This window comes from Aulonocara sp. 'chitande type north' Nkhata Bay, linkage group LG23 (assembly GCF_057382095.1).
Source record: "Aulonocara sp. 'chitande type north' Nkhata Bay isolate Kocher_YH1m ecotype deep benthic linkage group LG23, A_spYH_male_GT1.1, whole genome shotgun sequence".
In the NCBI taxonomy this organism is placed as follows: Eukaryota; Metazoa; Chordata; class Actinopteri; order Cichliformes; family Cichlidae; genus Aulonocara; species Aulonocara sp. 'chitande type north' Nkhata Bay.
This window is the reverse complement of record NC_141365.1, coordinates 6,415,895-6,429,173: the sequence shown is the minus strand read 5'-3', so window position 1 is coordinate 6,429,173 and position 13,279 is coordinate 6,415,895. Positions and strand designations below refer to the sequence as shown.

The following is a 13,279-nucleotide window of genomic DNA, read 5'->3' as shown; positions in this document are numbered from 1 at the left end:
GAATTATGACAGCGAAACTCAGCCTAAGCAAATAAAGTATCATAGAAGGTACAAACAACATATTTGTTACTGTCTTTTCAGCTGTGCAAAACGAGAGGAAAAATACCACCCCCACTTCCCTCCAAGCTCAAAGTGTCTTAGACAGCAGACTCCCTTTGAGAGTGAAGCGGGCCTGACATCTCCCAGTGTTTCCCCAACAGATCAAGCCTTTCAACGCGCTTAGACTTTAAGCGGACGCCTCTAGCCGTCGGGGCGTTCAGTCGGCTAGTTTTCCACAAACAGCCCCCATCCACTAACGCCACACACAAGCACAAAGAATCCCAGGCAGTTTAAGAAGAGCGGCATGCACATATTCATGCTAATGGGAACAGACAGCGGTTAGTCAGAGACAAAGTGAATCACAAAATATGGAGCATGGCTGTTTCACAAAATAAATACATTTGGGCTATGGATATCACGGCGCAGAACAGCTCAGAAGCAAGCAGTGTAAGGGCCAGGAGGGACTTGTAGTCCTAACATCAAACAGCTGATGATTTTCTCTTCTTCTCCCCTCTCCTCCCTCTTCTCCTCTGGATTAACTGTGGATTATCAGACACTCTATTGTTAATTAAAAACCTGCCATCCTGGGGAGACTACTGCTATTTATAACTAACCATCCTCTTCTCGCTCTCTTCTTCCTCTCTGACTCTCAGCTGACATCAGGTGGCAAGTTAAGAAAATTAAGCATAGCTGGGAAATTATTTCTGGGGCTTCTAATGTTTTATTAAATAGTGTACACAAGAGACTATGAATAATGAAGTGAAAGAGAACATTTGGCAAAAGTAATTAACTGAATGAATTAAAATAAAGCATAGCAAAATTGCCCATAAACTGTATTCTAAATAACCCAGTAGTGTCTCTAATAACGACTGCTCATATGTGCATCAATTGAATTTACAGTGAAATTCCAGATGGGTACAGTTAAGCGCCTGCTACGGAGATCACTCTTCTTTGGTGTTTGCTACCTCTCTCGCTCACTTTCCCAGCACCTTCCTCACCCCTCTTCTTCATCTTCAACAAGAAATGTTGAGGTTCGACAAGCACAGCCACCAGAAGGTTCTGGCAAAGAGCACTTGTGCAGCGCCATTGAGATGGGCCGGCTGTTTGAGTCATCCAGTCAGACAAATGGGGCCAAACTGGCAAGCATGGATGCTACTGCTGCGAGGGGGAGGGGGGGGGGGGTAGTCACAGTGTGGGAGGTGCGCATGCATGCGTGTGTGCACAAGTTGGCATGGAAATATGGGTAAGCACACATGTGAGTGAGTAATAGATGACACTTTTACAACAAACCCACCACTATATTTACTTTGATTACACCTCTGAAGACTGTGGTTTTCAGCAGCTGCTACTATATGTAAATGATATTTGCGTGTGTTTGCATTTTAATTGGGTGTGTATGTTGTATACGAGCTCAGGCTGGTGTTGGCATATCCTCCCGCCCCCACTTGCGTCTTCACTCCTTCTTTGGCAAGGTTAAGGGCCTCTGGGGCCGGAAGGAAGAGGGTGGGAACGAGGCTTACTGGCTGGCATCTTTCCCCAGGTGAACAAGGAAAGGAGGGTAAACAGAGGGAGACATCTGCCTGCAGCATCAGAAAATCTCCAGGAGGGGATTCCACCCACCGTTTCCAGCTTGCTAAGGAGCAGCTAACAGCAGGGAGCTGCCGGCAAACTGCCTGGCTGCCTGGAATTTGCACGGATTGGCAGAAGATGCACCACACTGGCAGATGTACATACATGTGCACACATCTAAACGTATAATCGCTCAATCACCACAAACAAACGCAGGTAGTAAAGTACGACTTCATGCCAGGACAGTAATACGTGGAGTGGTGGGTGGCTAGCGAGTAAGCACGCCATTGTTGTTGCATTTTCTTAGTTTTTCAAGTAATGTTAGCAATGAAAAAATCTCAATCCTCTGCAGTGAATATGCACGCAGAAGCATGCAATAAATAAAAAAGTGTGAGCAGTTCTATCTGTAACCTGCAGTACGATACACAGAAACAGAAGCAACGCACCGTACAGCTGGTTTTCAGCCTGTCACAGCACCTACCGTGTACACCTCAACACTGCTCAGCAGATCAGGACCACATTTGGATCACAGCATCAAAGTTCTCCCTCAGCGTTCTGGCATTAAAAATGGCTGAGGACCAGTTAACTTACTGGAATGCAAGGTCAGCCGAGAGTAAACCAAAGTAAGCCAAATACAAAGATGATTCTTCTAATACTCTAGCCACATATTTCCAAAGATTGTGTCTATTGCCACTTTTCTTCTAGTTATGTCATCAAAGTTCTTCTTCACAGCTGCTAAACACCAATAAAAAATTCAGCTTAATGTTATAAAATGTGTTTGAACAGTTTAGAATAAACATATGAGACATTTAAATTATTTTCGTGTAACAACTTCCAGAGAAAAGTCTGAAAACTTAAAGAGATATTTGATAGACACAAACTTTTTATACTGCTGGAAAATGACATAATCAGTGCATCTAAAGGGAAAATAGAGAAGCTATTAAAATGGCATGATGAATAGCCTCTATCATGGTTGTAGCTAACAGGAAAATCTGCCTTCTGTTGATCAATTTGCTTAATAGATGCACTGACTTATATATTTTAAATGTCAATTAAAACCAAGAACCCAAATGATGCATTGGTCTTCATAATGGCCTTTTAATGAGGTAAGATATATACTCGCCTTTGATTTGTCAGCTGCTCACACTGCCATTTGTGCAAATTCTCCAGCACTTCTAACGGCTTAAGAAAATGCTTAGCAGCAATAAAAAGAGGCTTCTTAATAAAAATTATGTAAATTTAATAATGGCAAGTCCCAGAATAACACATATGTAATATATAAAATCAAGGAATCTAAGCTGTTAACGGTATTTATTGTGCATTTGCCAAAAGCTGTCATTACATACTGTATAAGCTCAGGTGCCCGTGCAGTGCTTTATCATTTTGTGCCACGCGTCCACTTTCGCTAACAGCCTAACCACATAGGATGGCAGAGTGAAGGAGAGGGGGCTAATTTGAACCCACCTCCACTCTTTTGGTAGACCTTTTTGTGCAATCTGACATAAATTGTATAGGAAGGTGGGCATGTTTTTCAGTGGTAAAAAATCACTGCTATTTCTAGTGAGGAGCTCTTTGGTGTGTTGGCGAGGAGTTATGACTAAGCCATTATTTGTTTCCTGAGGAGCAGCAGGTTGCCCAATGTGTGAGATGAGAAAATGAGTGTGCTTCGAGCCGGTGTCCTGCCTGCTGGCACTGCTATGTAATTTCACCTCTCCTTTCCCCTGTTCGTGCACATACATATGTACACACCAGAAGATGCAAGTGTGAAAGCACACTACCTATGCAAAATGACATACAAGTACCTAGATATAGTACATAATGGACACACACCAAAGACAAGTAGATGTTTCAGTGAATGTAGAGCTATATAATCAAGTTGGACAAAAAGGTATTCACCAATGACACTGTGAGATACACCGCATGGTGCACAATTATTTGCTGTGAGATACACACAGAAACAAACTCCTGTTATTATTTTCTGCCTTTTGTTCTATTATGTGACTAAAAGCCCTGAACTGCAGACATGAAAGCATCTTCATCACCATCTCCTGCTATCATCAGGCAAACGCACTATACTCTTTGATGTGAAGTGGACGCTACCGAAGGAAACGCACAGCTGTATGATCTTTCTGTTTTACAGTGTATCTGTGGTCTATTGTTCCCCACAAAATTCACTGGAATAGTGCAGTTATTAATCAAAAAGTTCATTTGAACTGCTGTGTTGTCAAAACAGACGTAAGCTGGAGCCGAACCAATTTGTAGAGCCGACGTGTTCAAATCCTATTTAATTCTTTATTTTTGGCTTTAGTTCTTTTGCAGTTTGTGACTTTCAGTGAAAATATTTTATGAAAACATCTATCTAATCTAAATATTTTTACTGCATCTATGTGAAGGAAACTTTACAGCCTTTCTATAAAAACACTTCCCACAGTTCCACTTGTGGACTGCAGCTGAGTCATTGCAGGACAGAAGAATGAAAGAGGGTGAGGGGGGTTTGCAGTGTGCAGGAATCATCAGAACTATGACGTTAACACACCTTGAGAGGACCTCTCCACAGAAACTGGCAAATCTGCTCGGTCAGTCTTAAATTTCAAGACGTTTTAAGATGAGGCCAAAGGACGAAAAAAAAACCATTTCAATTTGTCAAACTAAATGTGTCACATTCGCTGCTTGTGTCGTCTCTCATCCCTGACGTTTTGACCCTCGCTGCTGCAGCAACTTGAGGTAGTGCTATTTTTGATAGGCCAGCATTCCCCAACATTTTAAAATGTGCCCTGTCACCAGCTTCATGTCAAAATACACCTTAGAGACTCTCAACCGCATAGGGCATGGGCAGGGGTTTGCAGAGAATGATCACAAAGGGAACAAACGGCTGCCTTAGAGCTGTACAGTAAGTGTATATCATGTGGCAACAGCCCATTTAAATAACTAAATTCATAAACAGAGCCACATCCCCCCCACGCACGTATCTACTGTAGATCCCTCTCCCACTCACTCATTCAACACATCTTTTCCTCCTGGGTTGCCAAGGTAGCAGCCACTGTTGCAGTCAGGAAGCTCCCACTCTTAGTTCCCAAGGCCCTGCTTACACCAACACACACACAAACACACACATATACAGACACACGTAAACCACCCCCTCATGGTGGCTCCCAGAGCCTTGGGGCCAATGGACTGAAGCCTGAAGTGTGTGGGCTGGTTGGCTAGCTGCACAGCTGAGAAACAGGAGACGAGAAGCCCCCTTTAAGACTCGGATAACCCTGTTATGTCAGGAATGTAGAGCCCACCCTGCTGTACCTGCTCCTTCTGATACTGAGCAGAGTCACACCCTACCAACAGTTTTGTGGCTCACATTTGTGGGGACGAAACGATTGTCTGGGTATATCTCCTGCCTAGGCATAGTGCACTCAAGAGCGGAGGATTGGAGGGCAGGTTAACCAGCCTTGAGGCGCATTCGGCCTCCGGATCCGAAGTCGGCATAAGGGACAGTCACAACCTCTTTGTTCCATGTAAAGGGCACTCAAAGCGAAATGGGGAGGGACAGAGGCTGTCTGACGTGAGGGTCACAAGAGGAGTGGTGCAGCCAGGCAAACTCAGGATGTCCAATTCTGGGTCCCGAGCAGGGGGCGGGAGGAGATTGAATGAGGGAGGGTGCTACGACGGGGGAGACAGGACATTCTGGGACCTGGGACTCTGAAACTTTAATGTGTGTCTGCCTGCGTATGCACCTCTGAGCCTGGCAGGTCTCTTAATACCTGGCTTTGGAGATGTCAAATCCTTTTTTCATCTCTTTCCTTGTCAGCTTTGTTCACGCTATCTTCAGCCTTCAGCCCGGTTCAGGTTCAGATAAATGAAACCTGCATGTGGGATATAAACACCACACCAGATCTCCCACAACATGGTTTCAGTAAGCATTTGAAAAAGTGCGTAATGGTTTTTCACTACACGGAAAAACCTGCGCTTGTGTGATTTAAGTTTTCTGGAAGGTATAAACGTCAAACAAAGAAATAGCAGGTGTTTTATTCTATCACTCTTGTAATAATGTAGAAAAATAGCTTAAATATGAAAACGATTAGCTTTGCCTCCCAGTATGTCATAAATGTATCTATTTAAATATATAACCTGATGTTTATAAACTGAATATCTAATTTGCCCCCTTATGCAAGTGCAACCATTACGTCCTTGCAGATCGTGGTTAAAATGTATGTAACTAATGGAAATGTGCTCCCCGGCTTCTGCATACAAAGCAAGCCAAATCCAACTAACCTTAAGTGGGTTTTGTTGGGCTTTTTAGCAACTACAGTTCATAAAATGTATGCATCCTTATGTAAGAATAGATTTCAGTGCATAGTTCTCGAGCTGCTGTCCGTCAGAGGTGCTCCAGCTTGAACTACTCCACATCTGACATCACAGTCCATCTATTTTTCATGGCCAACATCTGCTTGGCTTGCTACATTGTCACTACGATTTGCATCAGCTCCCCCGATTCCATGTATAAAACCAACACATGGAAGGTGACTAGAGTAGTGTGCACAAAAGGCTTCAGTCAGTGTGCTTTAGGGATGTCTTTACAGGATGCGATGTATTTCATCTGCACAAACACAAAGAAGCATATTAAAGGTGAGAGGTTTACTGCGAAAACCTGAAAAATTCTGTGGCCGCATGGGAAAATAAAAACGGCACCACAGGCAGCCAGAACGGGGCCAACGACTATTTAAAGTAAAAGTAAAATATTTAATCTGTCCCCACAAAATAAGACTTCCGAGCTCTTGGCTAGTGTAATAATTGGCACGAAATGAGGATGCAAAAAAATGGCTGCCTATAAAAGTATAACCCCACTGCAAACCCTACTCCCCTCCCTAATGCAATCAATTCTTGTTCCAGCATGAAAAGCTATTTTCTTCTTCTCCATGTCATTATGAAAACAAATGCATTCAGTTCTCCGCCAGAAATGCAGCTGATGCAGAAAAATGATCCAGAACAATGCCTTACTGACAAGGATCAGTCAATTCCATTTCTTTCTGTGTGCATATGGCCGTGTGTAGATATTCGAGAGTGCTGATTCAGTGCAGTGCAAGGTCCGCATGGGTCTTTTCAAGCTATCCATAAAGGACCGTGTATCATTTTTTCTTATGTCTAAGAGGCAGAGCTTTCAGACGGTGAATAGATTTTCAATAAAAAGAAGAAACACACAGTGGAAACATTTATAGTGCAGAGTCTGAAAGCCATTGTGGATTTGATGTAAGCATTTCTATACGTTTCTACTGCACAGAATTAACTGTAACAAGAACAACACGTTATATCTTTAAGAGCACTGGAGCTATGTGCGTGTAAGCTAGACTTAAATAAAAGATTAACCTGCATATCCCCTGTGTGTTACGAGAGCACCAGGTAGTTGTGCAAGCAGGCAAGCAGGTAGGCGTGCGGGGAGCAACAAAGACACCCAGAGGTGGCTTTTCTACCAGCTGAAGTCAGCCGGGGTGACAGACGGAGCTGAAGTGTCTACGCCTGCCTGAGCCTCACACCGTCCTGCCGTCATTGGAGCTGACAGGAGCGAGTCCACAGGAAGCTGAGGTGACGCCGAGGACCTGTCTGTCTCATACCTCTGAGAGGTCCGAGTGCTCACACCTTGTCAGCGAGCACTCACAGGTTAGCTGAAATGCAAACACTGGTGGTGGGAAGCAGATGACACAAATGCTGATTAATCAAGTAAAAAGGAAACCAAAGAAAGACTTGTGGAAATCCTTAGTATCGGATGAGACTCGAGAAAAAATCTAAAGCGCTGTGATTTTAAAAATTCTTTATTAATTCATGGATAAGTCAGTCCTCATCAGCCTATAAGCATTATAGCCTGATCAAGACACACTTATCCATGAATTATGGTATAAGGTCTTAATACCTTATAGCCAGATGGAGACTGGTTTATCTATTAATTAATACAAGGATTTTTTTTACATTTAATTTCTTTGGACTGGCAACAACAATACTGGCGGTTTTCATTAATAATAATAATAATCAGGAAGTCTTTTTATTTTGTTTACTCTCTACTTGACCACTGAGCCTACCCTTTAAGAGCTTCTGACTGTTTAACATTTTCTTCCTTTTCTACCAGGACTATAGCAATCTGCCTTTTTCTGAGAAATGTTTGCTTAAAGTGAATTTGAAATAGCTGATACAAATGTACCAGGGAATCTAACCACTCCTTCTTGTGTTATGAACACCAAATACACTGGAGGAATATTTCAATCTTGTAAGGATTAAATTTTTAAACTGTTATCCAAGTGCATTTCTGAATAGTTCTGTGAATTTATTTAAATTCTTACACTTTGTTCTAGACTCGTGTTCCACATACTGAATATTAGAATATGAAGGCAGCGATGCCTCGTAAGAGCCAAACTCTCATCAAGATAGACCGCTCTCACGTTTCAGTTTATCTTTTTTTTTTCCTTAAAAGTATATGGAGATATTTATGACAGCTGAGAAAGGAGGGGTGCAGGGTACAGGTGTATGTAAACCTAAAAAAGTGGTCTCTTAACTCTCCCACCCTCCCTCTTGAAAACCTGGCGTAGTCTGTTAATGATTTGGATGACTGTGAGAGAGCATGAAGCCTCTTGGCATTCCCTGCTGGAAGGGATCTGTACTTTGTTAGCCTAAAAGTTTGCACAAGAAAATTGCACCCATGGGAGAGCAAAACAGGCATCCACCGTGGGGGGGATATGGAGGGGAGGGCAGGATTTATTTATAGCTTTTTTTTGCGTTGATGCTAAGTCATCAGACAGATATTGTACTGCAGAGAAGAGAAGCAGAGCAAATGGTTTAGAAGTGAGCAAACAAACATTTCTACCTCTCTCACAGTCCTGCATTTAGGGCCCGAGTAGGTTTACGGCAATTTGGTTCGTTTTTAAACTCCCTGCAAATATCTGTTGTTAGCTCGGTTCCTCGCTGCTGCTCGGAAAATCACACTTAAGGGAAAAATCAGGTGGAGAGAGAATATGGCGATAGTGATGATGACAGCTTGTGGTATTCCGGCGTTATTTTTGTACACACCATCCTCCATTATCCTGGAGTATCTGACTCTCAGGCTCCATTTTGTGGCCATTACGGCAGAAGAGGAAGATGGTCCTAAAGAGGAATCGTACTTCAAAGGACGGGCAAGGAAGCGGCAGCGGTCGGGTCAGCGGCCGTCGTCGGTTCACTGTCAAAGCTGTCATTTCGACTGGCCTTTCAGTTGTACTTAATCTGTTATGGGGAGTCTAATTCTATGATTATATTTGCATATGTATCCGTGTATGTGTGTGTTTACTCTCTTCCCTTTAGCTGCCGGCTTGCTATCCGAGAATGGCTTGGTGATCTCGACTGCCTGCCTAGTGCTCTTTAATGAGATTATCAGGAGAAGAGTGTCAGTAAGTAGGATCTAAAATGAAAGCCATTATGGAGCATTATCACAGAGCTCCACCACCCCGGCCCCCCCCGATCCATCTGCTGTACGGCCACCCACACAGCCACTACACCCAGATTACAGCCGTGATTAGCACCGCAAAGTGCTGCTTAATTTAAACACCTCTGGAGAACATGTGGCACTTTGCTGCATTGCTGATTCGCTGCGCTTGAACACACACACACACGTGTGCGCACGGAGGGCAAAGATGGATTTCTCCTTATACACAACGCATTCTCTCAAGTGCTCGAGTTATTTCGAGTGACGCCGGACCGAAGGCTTGTGTGCAACTCTGAAGTGTTCGTGTCATATTTGATTTCTTACAGGTGTATACATTCAACACACAACTGACTGTTGCGTCTTCACCTACCTTTGATCTCGCAGCGTGCGAGCAGTGATGTAAGCTTTGTAATGTTTGTCTTTCTTAACAGCTACTATTGTTGTCACACTTTCTTGACAACAGCAAATATGAGGAAAGATTAAAAGAGCATATATGAAAACTTGATAGAAAGTGAGAATTGACAGATGTGTGCAGAGGCCGGACTTCTTTCTCACTGACGCGTCCAGTTTAAATTTTCAGAAGAGAAAGCAAAGCCTCTTCAGCTCAGTCAGATTGTAGTGATTCACCTTGTATTTCCCCTTTTCTTTGGACAAACATCGAGTGTGTTTACATGGACATGAATATGCCCATTATGAAGCTTATCCTAGTTTTTAAAATGCATATTCAGAAACTGACATTTACTTGGTTATGCAGGTATATACCTGCATATGTGCAAAATAAACATACTATCCCAGTTGTTAATACAGGCTGTCGTTTACATGTTAGTGACATTTACATGCAACGAACTTTAGTTTTGATACCTGTGATCACACTTTACAATAACTTCACTGTGATTATTAACCTGACTTGCTCCACTATAGAAATTGGAAAACCTGCATCCTGTAGCCTGACTACGTCAAACTTGAAAAGTGCAGAATTTCAGATACTTTCGGTGTTGCCATTGATTGTGTTTCTATTTACTTGGGATCACTCGGCTGAAGCATCACAGGCATGGGTAGTCAGCAGTATGAAGATGCAAAGATAATCATATTCACATGCACTGACAAAAAAAAGGACTATTTAAATAACCAGGATACTTACGTCCATATAAACACACTCATTGAACTGCAAAATGTCCTGATTTTTACTTCGACTATATCACATATGTATTTTTATTTTGGTGAAACCCACTTTTAAGACTCACTAGGCACACCTCAAATTATAGTCCAAATTAGCGGGATCTTTTCCTAGTTTCTAAAAAGTTAATATTTGCGAAGTACAGCATCAGTATCCCAGTGCACCACAAAGAAGTCTCAGTTTTGTACCTGTGATCTTATCGCGAACCAGCTTGCAGGACTCGATCTCGCCGATGCTACCGAAGAGGCTGCGGAACTCTTCCTGGGTCATGTTCTGGGGCAGGTAGTTGACAATGAGGTTTGTCTTGCTGTCGTCGTTTGTTGGGCCGGTCTGCATTGGTGAGGGGCAGCCACGGCTGTTGTTGGTTGGCCCATTGGCTGTGGTTCCTCCTCCACTGGGGCCATTTGTCACTGGAGCCTCCATGTTACTGATGATCTGGAGAAGGGCGGAAAAAGGGACACACCAGGAAAGGAACCACACAGAGAAAGGGTAGGAAGAGACAAAGAGATGTGGCCATCATTAACAACATTTTCTTATTAAGTAGCTGCAACACTGTATGTGTAGTAAGCCTTACAAGACTCTGGAAAAGAAGAGAATCAAGCTGTGCACCCTACAGCCTTTGCTGTCTGCAGGATGCACAGCTTGATTCTCTTTGAAACAATGAGACATTTCAACATTAAACAACTGCAATGAAAACTATATTTTACAGTAAATATTAGTTAGTTAATATTCTTCTGTGGAAAAAGTAATTACACCCTTGGCTTTAAAAAATCGTATTAATAGTAGTGACTTTTTTTAAAATATCATTGCCTATAAGACATTCACTAGACTAGCTCAGTAGGTAGATGGTGGCCCCGTGACTGGAGGGTCGGGGGTTTAAATCCGCTGAACGGCTACCCTGAGGTACCCCTGAGCAAGGTACTGTCCCTACACACTGCTCCCCGGGTGCCCAATGGCTGCCCACTGCTTCACTGAGTGAATGGGTTAAATGCAGAGAGGAATTTCCCCACGGAGATCAATAAAGTATACATTAAAATTCGTGATGGCACTTTCATCAGTTTTTCTCCCTACATGTTCCAGATGTTTGAAATCTCTCCAAAGAATTTCAGAAAGATTCAAATCTGAGTTTTATTCTTAAATCCTCTTTTTTTATAACTTTCATTCTTTTGTAACTTAATTTCTTCTTTTCGATTTGCTGCATTTGATTCTCTATTTCATATTTTTACCATGTTGGAAGGTCTACTTCCAGTTCAATTTCAAATTTCGGACGGATGGTCTCAAATTATCTTAAAGTGATGTGATTCATAGTTGGATCAATACCTGTGAGCACTGTTTAAAGACAAATTTTGTTAGATTTTTCTTTGTGACTAATGTGTTTGTCTTCTTAAAATATGAACACGATTAAAATTTAGGTTTTACATGTCATATGTCCAGGTACTACTTTTTCCCTTTTATTCCTGCCTTTATAACTGATGGTTAGGTGATGAATATATACATTACAGATAAATTGTAAAAATTGTCCTATATAATTAATGTTCTTTTCAGACCTAAAAAATGTGACATTAGCCTTGATCAGCGAAAAAAGGCCTGTGTGTGAGCAGTAATGCTGTCAACAAGTAATTAAAATGCATGATCAACATAAGTAAACCCTTGCACAGAGTCACAAACTAAATATGCAGTGAAAACAGTGCACACACTACATTCACCGTATCTAAACACTGAGAAATAAAACAAACGGCAGACACAAAGAGGATAAACAACTTAATATTCACGAAGGCAGTAAAGCCTCTCTGAAACGTTCACTGATAGCTACTGAGGTTTGTGGGAGGGGGCAGCAACAGGGGCAGCCCTTCAGCTAACGATCTGACTGCTGATGCTGCTGCTGTGACAGAGAGAAGTTTGCATTTTCAAATCTGGCTTTTGCAGAGCATCTCAGGATCAAAGTGTTCAAAGAGGAACTGTGAGCCTGGTGTAAGTGTGAGAAAACAGGGGGAAAAGGGTGAGAAGGAGTAAGAGCCAGAGGGGGAGGTATTGCACTTTGCTTCTCTAACACTAAGAACACATTTATATTTATCAAATGCTTATCCTAGTGAATATTCCAACAAAATGCACAGGGAGCTTATGTAAACATTTGCATAAAGATAGTTATTTATCAAATTAATAGCATAAAAAAACTAATTTGAGATGGAGACAATCCTGATGAGTTTCCCTTGGCTCTGTCTCACACGTAAGCACTTCAGCGTTTTACTTTTAGAAACAATAATGATGTTGATGCTGCAAAAAGAGTCACGAAATCTACTGCAAGACTCTTGAAATCATGAAATTGGGCAAAAGCACCGCAAATGACCTAACATGCTGAAACCCAAATTAAGATGCAAATATTCTTTAATCTCATTCAATCAAATTTTTAAAGTCATCACTCAGATCTCTTCTTTCCCCTGCTAAGCTATTCAGCTTCCAGGCTATTTTTAACTATTCTTAAGTACACGCAGACAGCCTGCACTTGGAAGCAGGGCTAGTATTAGCAAAGGAGAGACGACACTCAAGCCGTATTTCGCTCTATTTCTGGATTATCAAAAGGCCGGACCTGTGTTCTAATAATATATCTCAAAGCAGAATTTAAAAATTTCCCAGTTTGTCCAGAAATAGTTTACGATGCGTGTACTTTAATCGCTCTGCTTTTATCTGTCGACGTGTGGTAATAAATGAAATGGCAGATGAAACCGTTAACTGTTGAGTTACCGTACAAACACCATATTATAATTAAGCATGCATAAAATTGGGCTCGTTTGGAGGCTGAATTGGTAAGTGAATTCAAAACAGATGACCTAGAAAAGTCAACAGTACATTTTAATGAGAAGTAGAGAACAACTAGAGTACAATGAGCCTGTGGTTTTTATTTGAATCTGTAAAACTGTGAGTATTTCTACCTCCTACCAACTAGACCAATAAAATCTTAAGGGATAGGACACGGCTGCTTGGATGGGTTAAAGCATCCATTTCTTCCCTGACCTTTAATATTCCTTTTATCATTCAGTATCCTTCTTTTCCTCTGT

At 42.0% G+C, this 13,279-nt stretch overlaps 1 protein-coding gene across 7 annotated transcripts in view; it reads right to left on the bottom strand.

Annotated features, from left to right (window-relative positions):
- elavl4 (ELAV like neuron-specific RNA binding protein 4) overlaps positions 1-13,279 on the bottom strand; it is an 80,910-nt gene that overhangs the window by 31,714 nt on the left and 35,917 nt on the right. For all 7 annotated transcript variants that reach the window (XM_086281545.1, XM_086281552.1, XM_086281546.1 and 4 more), the window contains one exon: positions 10,412-10,658. In XM_086281545.1, the coding sequence (XP_086137671.1) occupies positions 10,412-10,658 (247 nt within the window). The remainder of the gene's footprint in view (positions 1-10,411; positions 10,659-13,279) is intronic.